Source organism: Curcuma longa, unplaced genomic scaffold, assembly GCF_044706935.1.
Source record: "Curcuma longa cultivar G26 ecotype Majalengka, Jawa Barat unplaced genomic scaffold, ITB_CL_G26_1.1 contig_20538, whole genome shotgun sequence".
Lineage (NCBI taxonomy): Eukaryota > Viridiplantae > Streptophyta > Magnoliopsida > Zingiberales > Zingiberaceae > Curcuma > Curcuma longa.
In genome coordinates, this window is record NW_027431402.1 from 9384 (window position 1) to 25747 (window position 16364).

The 16364-nt window shown below is 34.3% G+C and overlaps 1 protein-coding gene and 1 long non-coding RNA gene across 4 annotated transcripts; one reads left to right on the plus strand and one right to left on the minus strand.

Moving 5' to 3' along the window:
• Positions 1-1003: 1003 nt before the first annotated feature.
• LOC141817435 (mediator of RNA polymerase II transcription subunit 19a) lies at positions 1004-10968 on the minus strand. 2 transcript variants are annotated; one of them, XM_074705080.1, is made up of 6 exons: positions 10711-10968; positions 7586-7697; positions 1922-2211; positions 1623-1844; positions 1482-1541; positions 1004-1394 (listed from the first exon to the last, which is right to left on the minus strand). In XM_074705080.1, the coding sequence occupies exons 2-6, from the start codon at positions 7617-7619 to the stop codon at positions 1344-1346; spliced, it is 657 nt and encodes a 218-aa protein (XP_074561181.1). In that variant the 5' UTR covers positions 7620-7697; positions 10711-10968; the 3' UTR covers positions 1004-1343. The 2 variants fall into 2 exon arrangements, with proteins under 2 accessions (XP_074561181.1, XP_074561183.1); XM_074705082.1 differs by lacking the exon at positions 10711-10968 and adding an exon at positions 10312-10437.
• Positions 10969-13448: 2480 nt separating this feature from the next.
• LOC141817436 (uncharacterized) lies at positions 13449-15176 on the plus strand. 2 transcript variants are annotated; one of them, XR_012600825.1, is made up of 4 exons: positions 13449-13730; positions 13834-14323; positions 14411-14477; positions 14554-15176. It is a non-coding gene; the product is annotated as an uncharacterized LOC141817436 (long non-coding RNA). The 2 variants fall into 2 exon arrangements; XR_012600824.1 differs by having other exon boundaries at positions 14411-15176.
• The last annotated feature ends 1188 nt before the right edge of the window (positions 15177-16364 follow it).

Genomic DNA, 16364 nt, shown 5'->3' on the forward strand with positions numbered 1-16364 from the left:
AATTAAGAAAATCAGCCAAAGAAGTATTTTTCTAGGGATGAGTAGCTATTCATGGTCTGCAGGATTGATAGTAACAAGACCACTAAGCTACTCAACGCTTATAACAGTGCCAGAAAGGAAAAGTGTTTGTCATGTTGATTGACAAGATCAGTCAAGGGCTGAGGTCATTACCATAATACCGATGCATGCCATTCAATCTGCTACTGACAGGAACTATGAATACATTTTAACACAATGGTCTTAGTAACAAAGTGAGGAATCTGTTATTCTTTTTTCTTTTACGCTTATTTCGACCTCAATTTTCAGAATTTATTCAAGTTTCTGCTTAAAAATAACAATTTGTTTCAGTTCATAAGTTAATCAAGCATTGTCCAATTGGGGCAAAGGTGTTGGATCCGATCCAAATTGACAGGAGGTGCTTGCTGTGGGCTGGCTTCCAATGGATATACATTGAAAACAGACTGGAATTTGAATCTAGATTAGGATCGATCATCATTAATTATTCTTGTATTTCAGTAGAATAGTTTGGCTATATTCAATATAGTTTTCATCCAATGAAATGATTTCTAACAGTAATTATTGGACTTAGGTTTATATGAATACGAGGAGAACCAACAAAAAGTACACCAAACAAACCCATTTTTCAACTCAATAAAAAAAAGAAAAAGAAAAAATGATTCAGTGATGCTTGCGGTGGGAGAGAACAGATGCAAAGTGATAGAATTTACAATAAAAGCAATTAAGTCAAAGTTGTTCAGCTATGAATAATGTAGAATGTCAATTAGTGATTAGGTCAGCTAGAATATACGCCCAAGTAGAATGCCAATTAGTGTAAAATAGTAGTTAACCAAAAGAAAGCATTTTTAAATTTATTTCAGAAAAATGAACATTATGAATGAGCACCAACAGCTACCCAATTGTCCTACACATCTTTGAGTATATTTGAAATATCCAACAGCATCAGAAATATTCATATTCACAGAAGGCAAAATCACATCACCAATTCAGCAACACAACGTATTGACTTCTTCATATAACTCAGGAACTATGAGAGCTTAATAACAAAAGTGTTTTAAGCCTAATCTATTTCTGGCAATTTATGAGTCTTTGATAATGTACAAAATAGTACAATCATGACATAGCAACCAAATCAGCATCAAAATTAATTATATCAGAGTTGGACTAAAATGAGAGTTGTGAGCAAAAAGTAGCCTGTTTGCATTAGCTGACAGCAAGAAGCAGATGTACCTCAAAGAATTTTGGAGCAAGACATGCTTCGATCTAATCTTCCCCAACAGCATATTAAGTAATTTAATGAAGAAAGACAAGTGTTTTAACTTTTATTAGCTAGCAACTTTTATCCCTCCAACTTCTTCAATCTTTGGACTCTTATGCTGAAATATTTGAGAAACCAAGCTTCTCTAAAGTAAGATATGTACAAAAAAAAATTTGAAACTGAAGAAAAACCATTGAATGCCTACCTTACTTTTCTTGAGCTTGTGGTTATCAACAGAATCATCATTGCCTTCGTGTTTCCTCTTCTAAATTATAAATATATGAATAAGTAAAACTGTAAATCCATGAGGCCAAATAAAAATGATTGTTACAACAAGAACAAGAACCTTCTCATGATGCTTCTTTGAATGGTCACCACCAGAATCATGATGTCCACTTTTATCTTTCTTCTTTTCTCGATCTTTATCTTTACTCCGATCTTTATGGCGATGTTTGTGCTTCTTGTGTTCCTTGTCTCTATCTTTGTCCTTGTGCTTTTTGTGCTTCCTCTCCTTGTCCTTAGAATCTCCTCTTGATTTCCCTGGAATGGTAGGTATTCCTTTCTCTGACTGCAAAACATTGCAGGATCTTATAGAAAAATTAATCAAGCATATACAAGTTTACAAAGGAACGACAAATTTGTTACCGAAGGTAAATCAATGGGAGTTGTGTCTCGCAGCTGAAATGCCTGCCCTAGCATCTCTAAGTCAAATTGTTGCATTTGAGCTGTTGTTTCTCTTGAGTATGGAGCACTCTGTAGGAGTTGACCTAACTCCATTCCTTCTCCCTTCCGAATTTCTGTGTCTCCACCAACATTGTGGAGATAATGTGTGTCTGCAACTGACAAAGGAAGAGGTCTTTTGCAGAAGAAATCATAGTGTCCTGATAGCTTGTAGTGGTTTATCAAATCAATAGCACCTGTAGGTTCTCTGGGCCCTGTATAATTAAACAAAAAAAAGAAGAAGATAAAACCATTAAAAATTAAAGTAGATATTATCATATCAAATAGATCTAGGTTCGAAAACTTGAATCGTGATGTAATTTTGGTATTTAACTGGAACAACATGATACTCTTTTTTGGAACTGTGTTATTCTTCTAACATATGATACTAGTGGCAAACTGGAGGAAGAAGAAGAAAAAAAGAGAGCACAACTATAAACCTATGGAATACGTATCCCATTAGAATGGTATAGTTTTAACCCTATGTTATATGGACACAAACTAAAAAATAACAACCATTATTTTAATTCATCTTAATGGTATTGTAGCATACTAAGGGGTGTCAAATGTCGTCATGAAATGATACTCATCGACATAATTGACATAGCGATACATGATAAATTACTTATGCCAAGAAATACCGAATTTTGCTAATTTATGAGAACAATACATTTCAACTATGTCACCTAACACAATATGAGATTTCAAAAAAAAATAATATCTACTATACAAATAGTAATACTATTTATTCTTCATCAATTTTTTTACAAATGATAACATTTGTCAACAAAATCTTTTGTAACATACAAAAGGGTATAGGTTTAAACATTTTCAAAAATACTTGGCCTATTCGTATGGGAAGCAAAAACAAACAGAAAAAACTACATGAGGGGCTTACATCTACTATTTTGGGACAATTTTGCATTATTGAGTAAAATTTTTCTGGTTACTCTTTTGCATTCACTAAGATACACGAGTTTCTCTTGCGTTGTTTAAGTGGTATCGAAGTCTAAACGTCTGCTATTCCCCCTATCTGTAGTTCCTACTCTCAAAATGAGCAACCTCATCAAGCATGTCCATCATTGTCGTCTTCTTCTAGCCTCTATATTGCAACACATCAAGCACCCACACTCACAACACCATTGCATCCACTTTTAGAAAACCAAAACTATCTCTAGCACCAACCACGTATCATTTATAACCATTACCTTGCAAGCCAATGGCAAGTGTGAAGCTTCCCATCGCATGTCAACAACCATTACACCTACCATCCACCACGACTAAATTGATATATCCTACTTATCTACCCTAGCCAGAAAATTCTAACAAAAACCAATTGTTATCAAAAGTAATCCAGAAAAATATATCATATCATTAAGAGATATAAGCTCCTATTTATATAAGAGTTTTATGGACCTATTCTGTAAGATTTATTCTAATAAATATAACTAACATTAACCAACACTCCCCCTCAAGTTGAAGCATAGATATTAATCATGCCCAACCTGTTACACAGATAATCAACTCGGATCTCATTCAAAGCTTTTGTGAAGATGTCCCCCAATTGTTCTCCAGTTTTTACATATCCTGTAGTAATCAAACCTTGTTGAATTTTCTCACGAATAAAATGACAATCAATTTCAATGTGCTTAGTTCGCTCATGGAACACGGGATTCGATGCAATGTGAATAGCAGCTTGATTATCACACCATAGTTTTGCTGGTATTGAAATTTTAAGTCCTACTTCAGTCAACAATTGATATATCCACATTATTTCACACACAGACTGTGTCATAGCCCTGTATTCTGATTCTGCACTGGATCGTGACACAACCTTTTGCTTTTTACTCTTCCATGATACTAAATTTCCTCCAACAAAGATACAATAACCTGAAGTAGACCTCCTATCCATTTTGGAACCTGCCCAATCTGCATCTGAAAAACATTCAATATGAGTGTGCCTATGATTTTTATATACAATACCTCGTTCGAGTGCACCCTTCAAATAACACAAAATTTGTTCTAATGCTGCCCAATGATGAACCGTTGGAGATGACATATACTGACTAACAACACTAACTGAATATGCAATATCTGAACGAGTCAAGGTAAGATAATTCAACTTTCCAACCAACCTTCGATATCTCTCTAGATGTTCAAATAATTCTCCATCTACTGTAAGATCCACGTTCTGAGTCATTGGAGTACTACAAGGTTTTGCCCCTAACTTTCTTGTCTCAGTTAATAAGTCAAGAACATATTTCCTCTGAGATAGAAATATATCATTTTTACTCCTCATTACTTCAACACCTAAGAAATATTTTAGCACCCCTAAATCTTTTGTATGAAATTGAGTGAGAATGAAAGATTTGAGAGATGAAATTCCCGTAGTATCACTACCAGTAATCACAATATCATCCACATACACAACTAACAGAATAATACCAGCTCCTGACTGCTTGTAAAATACAGAATGATCAGACTTGCTTTTCTTCATACCAAACTTTTCAATAACCTGACTAAATTTTCCAAACCAAGCACGTGGACTTTGTTTCAAACCATACAAAGTCTTTCGAAGACGACAAACTCGCCCCATCTCCCCCTGAGCAACGAAACCAGGAGGTTGCTCCATATACACCTCCTCTTGAAGATTACCATGAAGAAAAGCATTCTTGATATCAAGTTGATGTAAAGGCCAATAATGAGTAGCAGCAAGAGAAATAAATAACCGAATAGATGTCAACTTTGCAACAGGAGAATAAGTATCAGAATAATCCACACCATATGTTTGAGCATACCCCTTAGCCACAAGACGAGCTTTTAGTCTGGCAACTGAACCATCTGAATTGACTTTAACATTAAATATCTATTTGCATCCAATAGCTTGTTTTCCTGGAGGTAGATCAACCAAGTCCCAAGTATCATTATCATCCAAGACTTTCATTTCTTCTATCATTGCATCTCTCCAACCATGATGAGATAAGGCCTCACAGACAGTTTTAAGAATAGAAATAGAATCAAGTGAAGCAATAAAAGAACAAGAAGAGGACGACAAGCCATTATTAGAAACAAACGAAGAGATAGGATAAGTACACTGACGTTTACCTTTCCGTAATGCAATAGGAAGATCATCATTCGGAATTGGATCTGATGACAAAGTAGTAGGTGCAAGACATGAATCAAGAGGTCGACGCCTAGAGTATATTTCAATAATAGGAGGCTTGACAAAAGTCGATTCTGAGACAGATGTAGAGGATGTAACAAAATATACTAATAAATCATCATCTTCCTTTTGAGAAGTCGGGATATGTGAGGATGAGAAATAAGGTGTGTCTTTCATGAAAGTAACATCGATTGAAATAAGATATTTATCAATACTAGGACTATAACACCTATAACCCTTTTGAAGACGAGAATAACCAAGGAAAATACATTTCAAAGATTTAGGGTCTAATTTAGTGACTTGTGGACGGACATCCCGAACAAAACAAGTGCTACCAAATATCCTAGGGTTAACAGGAAACAATGACTTGTTAGGAAACAAAATTTTGTATGGAATCTCGCCATAAATAACAGAGGATGGCATACGATTAATGAGAAAACATGCAGTAGAAACTGCGTCTGCCCAAAAAGACTTGGGAACATTCATTTGAAATAAAAGACTTAGGTTTAATGAATTCATGCTCACAAACTGTTCGGTGGAATGTTTCTTCTACTTGCTATGTTTTAGTTTTGCAATTCCGTTAGTTTAGTTGTTTGGATTGTCATTCTTGTTGAATTGTAGTTTAGTTGTGCTCGGTAATTACATGATCTCATTGCAATGTAGCTTAGTTTTAATTCCATGACATATTAGGGATGTTTTTCTTCATGCTTTCGTAGATTAGATTTATCTTTACTGACATTAGCTTTAGGATTTCAAAACCCAAATCCCATGTCTGAATAATTTGATCTTAGTATTATCACGCACTAACTACATTCCTTGAGAGACAATCCAAGTTACCCTATACTGTATTAGTGTAGTTAAGGGATTTGGTATTAATTTGAATTGTAATCGTATCACGACAAATGCAGTCTATCAAGACAACTCCACTTTAAGTTGAGAAATAAATTGAAGATGGAAATCGCTTTGAAGAAAATAAATTGATTCAGAATTTAGAGCTTATATTATTTTACTTTACTTTATTATTGATCCACACTTAGCTTATTTGTGGGAATTTTAATTAGATTGTATATTTAGTTTGTTATAAAAGCTTATATTTGGGGCTTACATCTATGGTTTGATAATTTTTTAACATTTTGTCTTACATATTTGTTTCCTATCTCTTTCCTCTCTTATTGTGGGATCCCTGAATAACAAATCTGAGTTTCTTTCTGCTGCATTCATACTGTACAATCATTAGACAAGTATATAATATCCAATTCACCACCCCTATTGCAGTAGTGATATTAGGAATCATGGCCTAAATAGCAGCACATCAAGCTTTTTTTAAAACATCATCATCATTAAAATGGGTCCTAGTTATGAATCCGTACCGTGTATAATACAATGAGTCCCAATTACATATACCAAACATGTCAAACAGTGTACAATAAAATTATCAAATAGCAAAGTTTAAAATCTCGAACCATGGCAAAATTTTGATCTTTATTGGAATGATATTATTTCAATATCATGTTGATCGACATGTTTTGGTGCATAGTATCAGTAATGGATTGAAATTGAAGGAGATGAAGTATAGGAAGGAGACATTATTTGTGTCAAACATGATTTTAAATCTTGTATCATGTCAGACGAAATGGTCAAAACATATCATTATGGAAAATTACCGAAATATCTCCTTCCTTTGCTTCATCTCTTTCCTCTTTCGACCTTCAATCTATCATCGACATCATGCATCAAAGCGTCGGCATGATACTGAAATAACATCTTTCTAATAAAAGACTGAAACTATGATATGACACAAGATTTTGAATCTTGGTGTCAAGTGGTATCAAGCTTTAGTGATTTACCGGAATGATACGCTTCGACCGTTTTGCCTAGCACAGTATGAGATCTCAAATCATATCAAATAGTCTAATTTTGGTAACAAGACTTATGATTAACCTTGTCATGAATTTGATAATATGATAGCAAAAGAAAAGTTGTCAAAATCATTTTGGAGTGAATAACATAGGAGTTTTCTCTATTGACATTACTTATTTTCAGGTTATAAATTTCCTTTTGCAATTAATGAAAAGCACTTTATATGATCTAAGGCAAAGTTACTACCTAGAATTACACTTGATTAGAGTTTATTGAGCCAATCAATGTAGGCATTTGTACAAATCAAACAAGAATTTATAACTTAGTCATAGAATATGGATGAATTTCATGCAAAACAATAGTTAGGTTCTAAATTGCACGGCCCATCTTGGGTCCAAAAGGATCTTTAGCAGTGTTCAACATAATGTTGAAAAAATTTGATCAACTAGGTAATGAAACACATTGGTAACTTAAAAGCACCTAGCACTTTAAAGTTGGAAATCAAGTGTTCTCCAATTTATTGTGTACAAACCAATAAACCAGAGGAGAAAAATATCTGTGTATACCTCTTCCAAACTTCTTGCCTTCGGGATCCATCATATCATAGCTTGATGTGCCTGTAGTTCATTTCTGATGAAAGGAATATGAGAATCCAATTCTCCCTCAATTAACTAAACACTGCAAAATAAAATCATTAAGAACTAGGTACTTAGCAAATATCATAAATGGATAAACATGATCAGGTTATCACATAAATTCATTTTCTGTTGTATTCTAATGGAAACCTCAGAATTCTTTTTTCCTTTTTTTGGCAAGCAAGAAATAAACAGAACAAAGATGAATCATCAAAGAATTGTTTCTGCAAAGATGAAAAAACTATAAAATTATAGAGGGCTAAAAGGTTTGATTATTTTCCTTACGACTATGCTTATTTAAATAACAATAATTTTTTTAAGAAAAAAAGAAAAACATAACAAGAGAAGTCTCAGAGATACATCTCCACTGACCTCATTGAAGAAAGTTGTTTGTTAAAACAATCATGAGACAACACTAAGAATGACAGGACAGTTTACAAGGAGACACTCCACTTGACATGTTCAAACATGGTGATCATAATACATGAACTTAGAAGTAGCCACTTCTTTTGAAGTCCACTCTCTAGTATATTTTTCTTGATTATTGAAATCCATAATCAACAATGCAGAGTTATTTCAGGATGGATATGCATATTTTTGTTCTAGCACAAATAAATTAGTCAAGTAAACCAATTGATCTATCTAGATGAAATTTATTGTAGTCATTCTTGAAGAATTGGGTAAATATCATAAAGATCAATAAGGATAAAAGGTAGGTCTAGATTCATCACTTGATCCACAACCAATTCGTCCATTTCCCTCCAAAATCCAATACCAAATTATATTCATAATCAACATCACCACCACCATCAAGTAGTGTTAGTTCCAAGTGTTTAGAATTGGCTATATGGTCGTATCGTTTTATGGAACTAATGCTAGGTTATATCCATAAAATTAACCATTTTTCTTATAACACTTGTAATCTTCTTTATCTCATTGTATCCCTCACACATTCAATTCTAGTTAATTTACTTTTCAAAAAATTAGTTGTCCCTCTTGAACACATTCATACCATCTTAATATATTTCTCTATATCATCTTATATATAGAGCTACAACTCACTGCTCATAGATATTAACATTTTTCATTTATTTGGTAATGCAACCTCACATATCCATCCAACCATTCTCATATCTGCTATGTTGTCTCAACTAGATTAACTTTTTGTGTGTGTCTTCCTAACTAATCCATAAAACACAATTGATTCTGCTACAATCCTTTTTTCATTTAGACAAGGAGGGCACAACCATCACTCAAAACTCTAGTAGCTTATCTCTATTCCCCAAATATACTCTCAATTCACAATGTTTTATGACTTTAAATTTGAAGAAATGGAGAGCAAGATAAGGCTATCTTCTTTTGAAAGCTCCATGAAGTTTATGTCTTATCACATTCAATAGTCTTAAAAAAGTTGTAGGTTTTCATAAAAATTAAACATACAAATTTTCTAAACATGAGTATTCCTACATTAAAAATGAATTTAAAAAACTATAGTAAGTGCCAAGAATTCACATAAAACCTTTCACAAAGTAAAATTTTGTCGAAGTGAAGGAACACTTTCACTATTATTATTTTTATTGGTTGATGTCGATAGCTATGCTTGTTGGATTCGAAATTTGACTAGGAGTGTTGGTGTCAAACACGAGTATCAAATGAACATATGAAGTGGTCAAGTATCATAATCCTACAATGCTAGTTACACAACTTTTCATAACTATCATTACCAAACATGGGCATCCTTCAATTGTTCCAATTGTGAAAAGAAACATAAAAATATGAATGTACAGATGAAATCATGAAACAGATACGGAAAACAAATATATAGATCCTAAAAGAAATTTAAATAAAGGTAGAATGTCATAACATGTCACTTTAGCTCCCTTTTGCTGAACTAAACATTCTATTTCTATCAAATACTGGGACATATTAACTGACCAATACAAAACATGAAATTGTAAACACATATATTCATTATCAAAATACTACTATAATACAAGCTCCAGATGAATAATACTTGCAAGCATGATAAGGTTAAAATTAACTATCCAGTTTTGTGGCATCCTGAAATTACTACTGTTGTTTTGTAAGTTGAAGCAACAACAGTGTAATTTGGGTTTGCAGGTAAGCAAGAAAAATGTGTTCATTTCCATTTTCTTTCTATGTTGCTATATCTTTTATGATTAAGCAGCAGAGACACCTTCCAATTTTCACATTGATTTTTCTATAATGGTGTGCAAATCATGCATAAATGTGGTTGGTCAATCACATCAGACAATGCTGTATTTACTTGGTTGGAAATAAAAGAGAAAAGAAATGAAATGAAATAAAGTGATCACTTTCTCTTGTTTGCTTGTACAGAAATAGCAAACGATGAAAGAATTTTATTTCATCCATTTCTTCTATTTTTGTTTCCACACAAATGGGGTGGAAATGAACAGAAATGAGATTTAACGCCACATGAACACAAATAAGAATGCTTATCTTTCTTCAATTCCATTTAAGTGAACAAGAAATATGTAATACAATGCTTTTCTTCTTTTTTTTCACAAAGTATTTCAATTCACTACTATTTCCTCCCCTCCAATTACACGCAGCAAATCACTGTATCTTAACGTGGAAAAGAACTATGAGCATGTAGTATACTAAGGTTAACGTACCCTAAAACCTATGTAATTGATAAACGTAAATGGAAAACCCACACCAGGAGAGATTTTTTGTTTCGATTAGTTCATTTTCCTATAAAACCAACGATGGACAGAAGAGGCCTGAACGCCATTCCGCCCATCCTCTCCAATATCCCAGCGGCTCTGTAAAGGAAGCTTAGCTATTGATTACAAGACGGACGACCTACAAAATCACTATCGGCGAAATCCGAAAATGGCATCGAATAGAGACGCTATAAACCAAAACTGTTGATGCAATTTCAGAGCAAATCACAGAGGCCAAAGAAGAAAATCCTAGAGATGGATATAAGGCGAGCTCAGAAGATCAAGAATTACCAAACATGTAAAACACAAAAAATTCAAATGGCAACAATTTGACTGCAAGGGCCAGACCTTCTAGACGATAAATGGTGTGCAAGCTCAACCTAGCCCCTTTTCTGAGAACTAAGAAGGGCTGACTATAATGGAAGAAGAGCACTGCGTTGCCGGGCAACAAAATTGAAAATACGGGCAGAAGGGCGGAGGCGACGACGTCGGGGGCGAGTGGCGGAGGAAAGAAAGAGAAAGTGGAGGAGGAGAAAAGGGCCGTGGCGGAAAGCTAGGGTTAAGAGCGATTCGAGTTGGGAAGAAGCTTCGTACGCGAGGGGATGGGTGTGCCGACGAAATGATTAGCGAGGATGAAATGAACGGTAGGATTTATTTGCAAACTTATTGACCGATCCAGATGAAATCGGAATTATACTGACACTGACACGGACCCCAATCCGGCGATCCAATCCACTTTGCACTTACAACAACAATTGATTAAGGCACGCAGTTGTTATGTGAAAGCCGTTTTAGAGTTATTATAAGAATAAATCTACTGTTCGTCATTTCAACGGAAATCTCGTGTGCAAATTTCTGTTTAAAAATTGAGTTTGATTAATCCCGTGCCTAATGTATCAACTCCTAACCTTCAATATATATATACTCATTCAGTAGAATATGGATTTTAGTAAACTATTTAGTTGTAGATATTTTTGTTATTTAGGAGATTTAACTTCATGATTGTTTGCAATACTTAAATTTATTTCAATCTTCTTCTTGCTTCTCTAATATAGTTTTATTTTTTAAATAATTTAGATATTCAAATCTTATGATCCTATATATTTGCTCATCCAAATAAATTATATTCTCTCTCCTAATATTTGGTACGATGGCCTTTGAGTTCATGAACAAATTTAGTATTCAACTTAATAAGAATTTATTTATACACATTTAATATATATCAAATTAATTAAATAAATAAATTTGAACATAATATGTTTGATTTATTAATGCTCATGAATAATATTCGTGAATTATGTTCATTAACAAATCATTTATAACTTATGAGCTTGTTTATGGATTCGTTTATGGATTTGTTTATACTTTCTTATGTTATGAGTTTGTTAAGATGTTATAATAATATATATTTGTCGAACTTAAATAAATAACAATAAAAATCATTAACAAATTATAAATTTATTAATATTATGATTTTATTGGAATACTAGCACAAGAATAATTAATTAAATCATATAATAATTGACAAATAAATTATACATTAATTTATCAAAAATATAATTTTAGAAATTAACTAAGATAATTTTAATTATTTTTTATTAAAAAATTACCTCTACTCTGTAGCACTTCTAATAACAATTAACAAGGCATAAATATTTTTTAATTTATAAATAATCCTATGGGCTTAGTCAATTTTTTATCAAAATTTTTTTTTGAATTTGAAAAAAATGTCAATGATCACTTAATACGGACAAGTATTTATAATGGTCAAAATCTTATTTTTTTTAATATTGATTTACAAAATAAGTTACAATCATATTTTAAAAAACACTCTTTTGGGCTATATTTTGATATTCAAATTAGGATTTTTTGTAGCTCAAGTAGTCAATTTTTTTTTTAATTTTGAATGCATAATTAAGACAATTTTTGTAAATCAGTGTATATTTAAAAAATTGACACAATGATTACATACTAATTTATTAAATAATTTTTGAACAAATTCTTTTTATTAAAATTAACTCTTTAAACACAAGGATAAAATTTCTATTTAGAATGTTTCATAACTTATAATGGTCTTGAATGAAAATTTGATTAAAAATCATTTTAAATTTTGATTTATGATCCAAATGTTTTTTCTGGAATTTAAAGAAGCCTCGAATTCATTGATTAATTCTGTTTAAGATATATAAGTATTAACAATGGTCAATTTCAATAAATTTATTCCAATTTTATGTATAAATTGATTTATTAATCAATCTATAGTTTAAAAATTATTAGTTCTCACCATTATGAGTTTTTAAAATCCGTAAGTGTCCAACTTAATTTTCTTATTTTTGGTATATTAATATATTAAGCTAATTTCATTTTAAATTTAATAATAATTTAAACATAGAGTTTACTAAAAAATCACTTATTCTATAAATTAATTTTTTATTTATTTGATTTATATAAAAAATTCAGTATCAAATATAATAGTCAATTATTGAGATAATAAAAAATAATAATATGAGTAACTATATCTCAAATTCTACAATCCTATCATGATGCAGTGATAAACATATTAGAAACGATAATGGATCTGGATCAGATTTCATATCCTCTGACTTACATCCCCATCTTTTCTTTTATATATATTCATCCTCATTCTCATCCTCATTTTTATTGTATATTCAACTTTCATCTTCATTTTCTATACTCGTCATAGGATCGATATCCATATATAGTCTACTCAAATGTCTTATTACCATCTACAATTTCAATGAAGCTATGAATATTTATCAAATTCTTAAGAAAATAATAAGGGAAAAGATTATATATATATATATATATATATATATATATATATATATATATATATATATATATATATATATATATATATAGAGTTTTGATCTGCTGGGCGTCGTTTGGTGGGCGTCCCGTGGGCGACATCGACGTGGCTTCCGCGTGGCTGGGACCGACCGCGCTCGCGTGGAAAGAAAAGCAGAACCTCGTCTCCGCGCTTCTTCCTCCAAACCAGATTCTTTCCTGCTCTCTTCTCCTCTCGCCACCGCCCGCGATTCCCTGGCCTCCGCCCTCCACGGCTCGCCATTCCTCCCCTCGCTCGAATCCTCCTCCTCCACGGCTCGCGACCTCTTCCTCCAAACCCTAACCAGCGATTCTCCCCTCCCCTCTTCTCCCTTCGCCGCCCGCGATCCCCTGCCCGTCGGCCCTGCTCTCTTCCCCTCGGCACCGCCGCCGATCTGGTCGTTGCCTCCCCGTGTCGTCCCCATCTCGTCGCCGCCGTCACCGTCCCCATCTTGTCCCCGTCCTGTCTCCATCTCCTCCTCATCTCGTCGCTGCCCCGAGGTTACGCGTCGCCGCCCTAGGTTGGGTTTTCTTGCCGTCGCCGTCGCCGCATAACTCTATTTGTTGCATCACTTCTTCTTTGTTACATTTCTTCTTTGTTACATATAAAAGATATCTTTACAGGGAACATATGGAGTGTCTCAACTAGAAGCTATGCCACATCTCATAGCTCCGGCTTCCCATTCTCAATCAAAGATGCCGCCGTCGCTTCCCAGTGCTGATCGCCGCTGTCGCCACGTCCCGTTGCCTTCATCTGGGTTTTAGGGTTTGCTAACCTTAAAACCCCAAAATCACCTCCCCGTCCCAAAATCGCAATGCTACCACTTAATTAATTCTCTCTTTATAGTGGCATTTGATCATAATCAACAATGCAGGGTAACTCAGGAGTAGCTTCTTCCTCAACTTGGAGAAGAAAACCAACAGTAAGAAGCCAAGATTAGCAGGCACATCATCCTCGTTAGCAACATTCAAAGTTGGACAAACTTGAGCTTAAGCATTTTGGGTTGATAGTTAATCGATAAGATGTAGTTAGTATTTTCATCTTTAGGTGAGGAAGGAGAAGTTAGGAGACAGAATTACTACACTTCAACAACTGGTTTTTCCTTTTGGGAAGGTGAAGATATGTTCATCTTGTGGTTGAACTGTGATTCTAATTTTACTCTCTCAATTAGTTTCATTAATATTGCTCTTGGTTTTACAGACAGATACTGCTTCAGTTCTCCATGAAGCGAATCGAGTGCATCAAGTTCGTTCACAATCAAGTTCGTGTATGTTGCCTCTCTGCCAGCATCCTATTTCTCCTACATTGAGGGTTTTTTTTTCTGATCTGCACATGTGAATCAGGTTTCAAGCTCTCCATATTTGAAGAATGTGCACAAAATACAGCGAGTAAGGTTGAACCTCTTTTTGCTCTATCTGTTTTGCAATTGAAATGGAATTTTGATCATTTGTGCAGAGTATGAATGAATCAGCGTGCCGACTTGGGATAAGTTGCCCTGATTTCCCACAACTCAGAAACTCTTTGGCATGAAGAGGGCAAAAAACTATGATACAAGCTTTTGGGATCCATTTGTCACAACTGTGATATGAGGAACTATTCTTTTCAAATTGGATGAAGTTTAATGTATACTACAGAAGCAACAGATTGATCTGAGTAATCATGGTGATAGTATAATGGAGTAAATATGCACCATGTTAGAATTACTGAGCTAGACTAAACTAGTTTGATTTAGCCTCAAATTTTCTGGATGATGGTGGCTAATTATTAATTAAGACAATGCATGTTGATCAGTATCACTGATATGGGGTTCATTGCTTGGGCTTTCACTAACATGGTGCATATTTACCGAAGCAATGAACCATATCAGTAATTCTAACATGGTGTGTATTTACTTAGTGAAAGCCAGAGAAGGTGAGATTGGCCTGCAAGCAATGAGGCTCGTGCTTCTTTGCTTCGGCTTGTTATTGGCCTGCCAGCCAGAGAAGGTGTGCAGCATCAGATGGAAGGAAGAACCTGAGAAGAGAGCTGATGTGAGAATCTCCTCTGAGAAGAATTCAGCTGCAGGAGGGCTATCAGTGTTTGATCCCAGCGTATCGTGTGAGCGAAGAGTTCGAAGGGGATCTGATCCCTGCCACAATTGTTGCTGATGCCTTGATCAGCAGAGAGAAGCTCAGAAGCATGCAAAGGGGGCTTCACGGAGATGATGAGGATGACTTTTCTGTACAAGGATTTGTGCATAGTTCCGAAGGCAAAAAATGGGCAGGAATATTGCTTCATACAATTTGGTTCGACAGCTCCCCTGATCAGAAGTAGTGAGATTATGAAGTGTATCTATCATTTGAGATTGTTCTTGGATTGTGATAGAAAGTGTGTTCATTGGCAATTTTTACAATTATGCATTGCATTTTGTTGTCTTTTGAATTTCGATTTCAGCGTTTTGTGAGTCGAAGTGCAAGGTGAGGTGTGCGAAGGCAGGGGTGATGGACCGGTGCCTCAGCTACGGCAGCATGTGCTGCGAGGACTGCAACTCTGCAAGTGTGTGCCGTCGTTGGCTTACGGCAACGAGGACGAGTGCCCTTGTTACAGGGACAAGGTAGCCAATAACAACAAGAACAGCAAGAACAACCAGAACAAACCCAAGTGCCCATGAACGCCTTGATCCTATCCAGTCGTCACTAGTTTGAGTATCTAATTGTTTCTGCAACTAAAGTAAAAGAATGGCGTATCATCAGTGTTGTGAGTGATGGTGTGGTTAATGTTGCCCACGGAAAATCTGAGTAAGATCCTTTAACTCCAAATTTTAAGAAATCTTTATTTTTATTAAGAGGGGACACAGATAAAAATGGCCAGAAAAATCAACATCATTTCTTCATTTGTATTGCAAAGCGTACACCAATTGCTACATAAACTTCTAGAAGGATATGTTCCAGAAAACTATGATCAGTTTTTTTGGTGTAAGAATATAATATAGAGATATTTCTATAGCCATTTTAAAGTGTCTATTTGCGAACGGATAAAGAATTAGCAAAACAGATATTGTCAACTCCTACATGCGTGCCCAACTAATACATAAATTAAAACTTTAAACGTAAATAAGAAGAGAGCAACAGAAGAGTAGCAACCAGTGACGCCCTCCTTGTTATCCATGTTCATC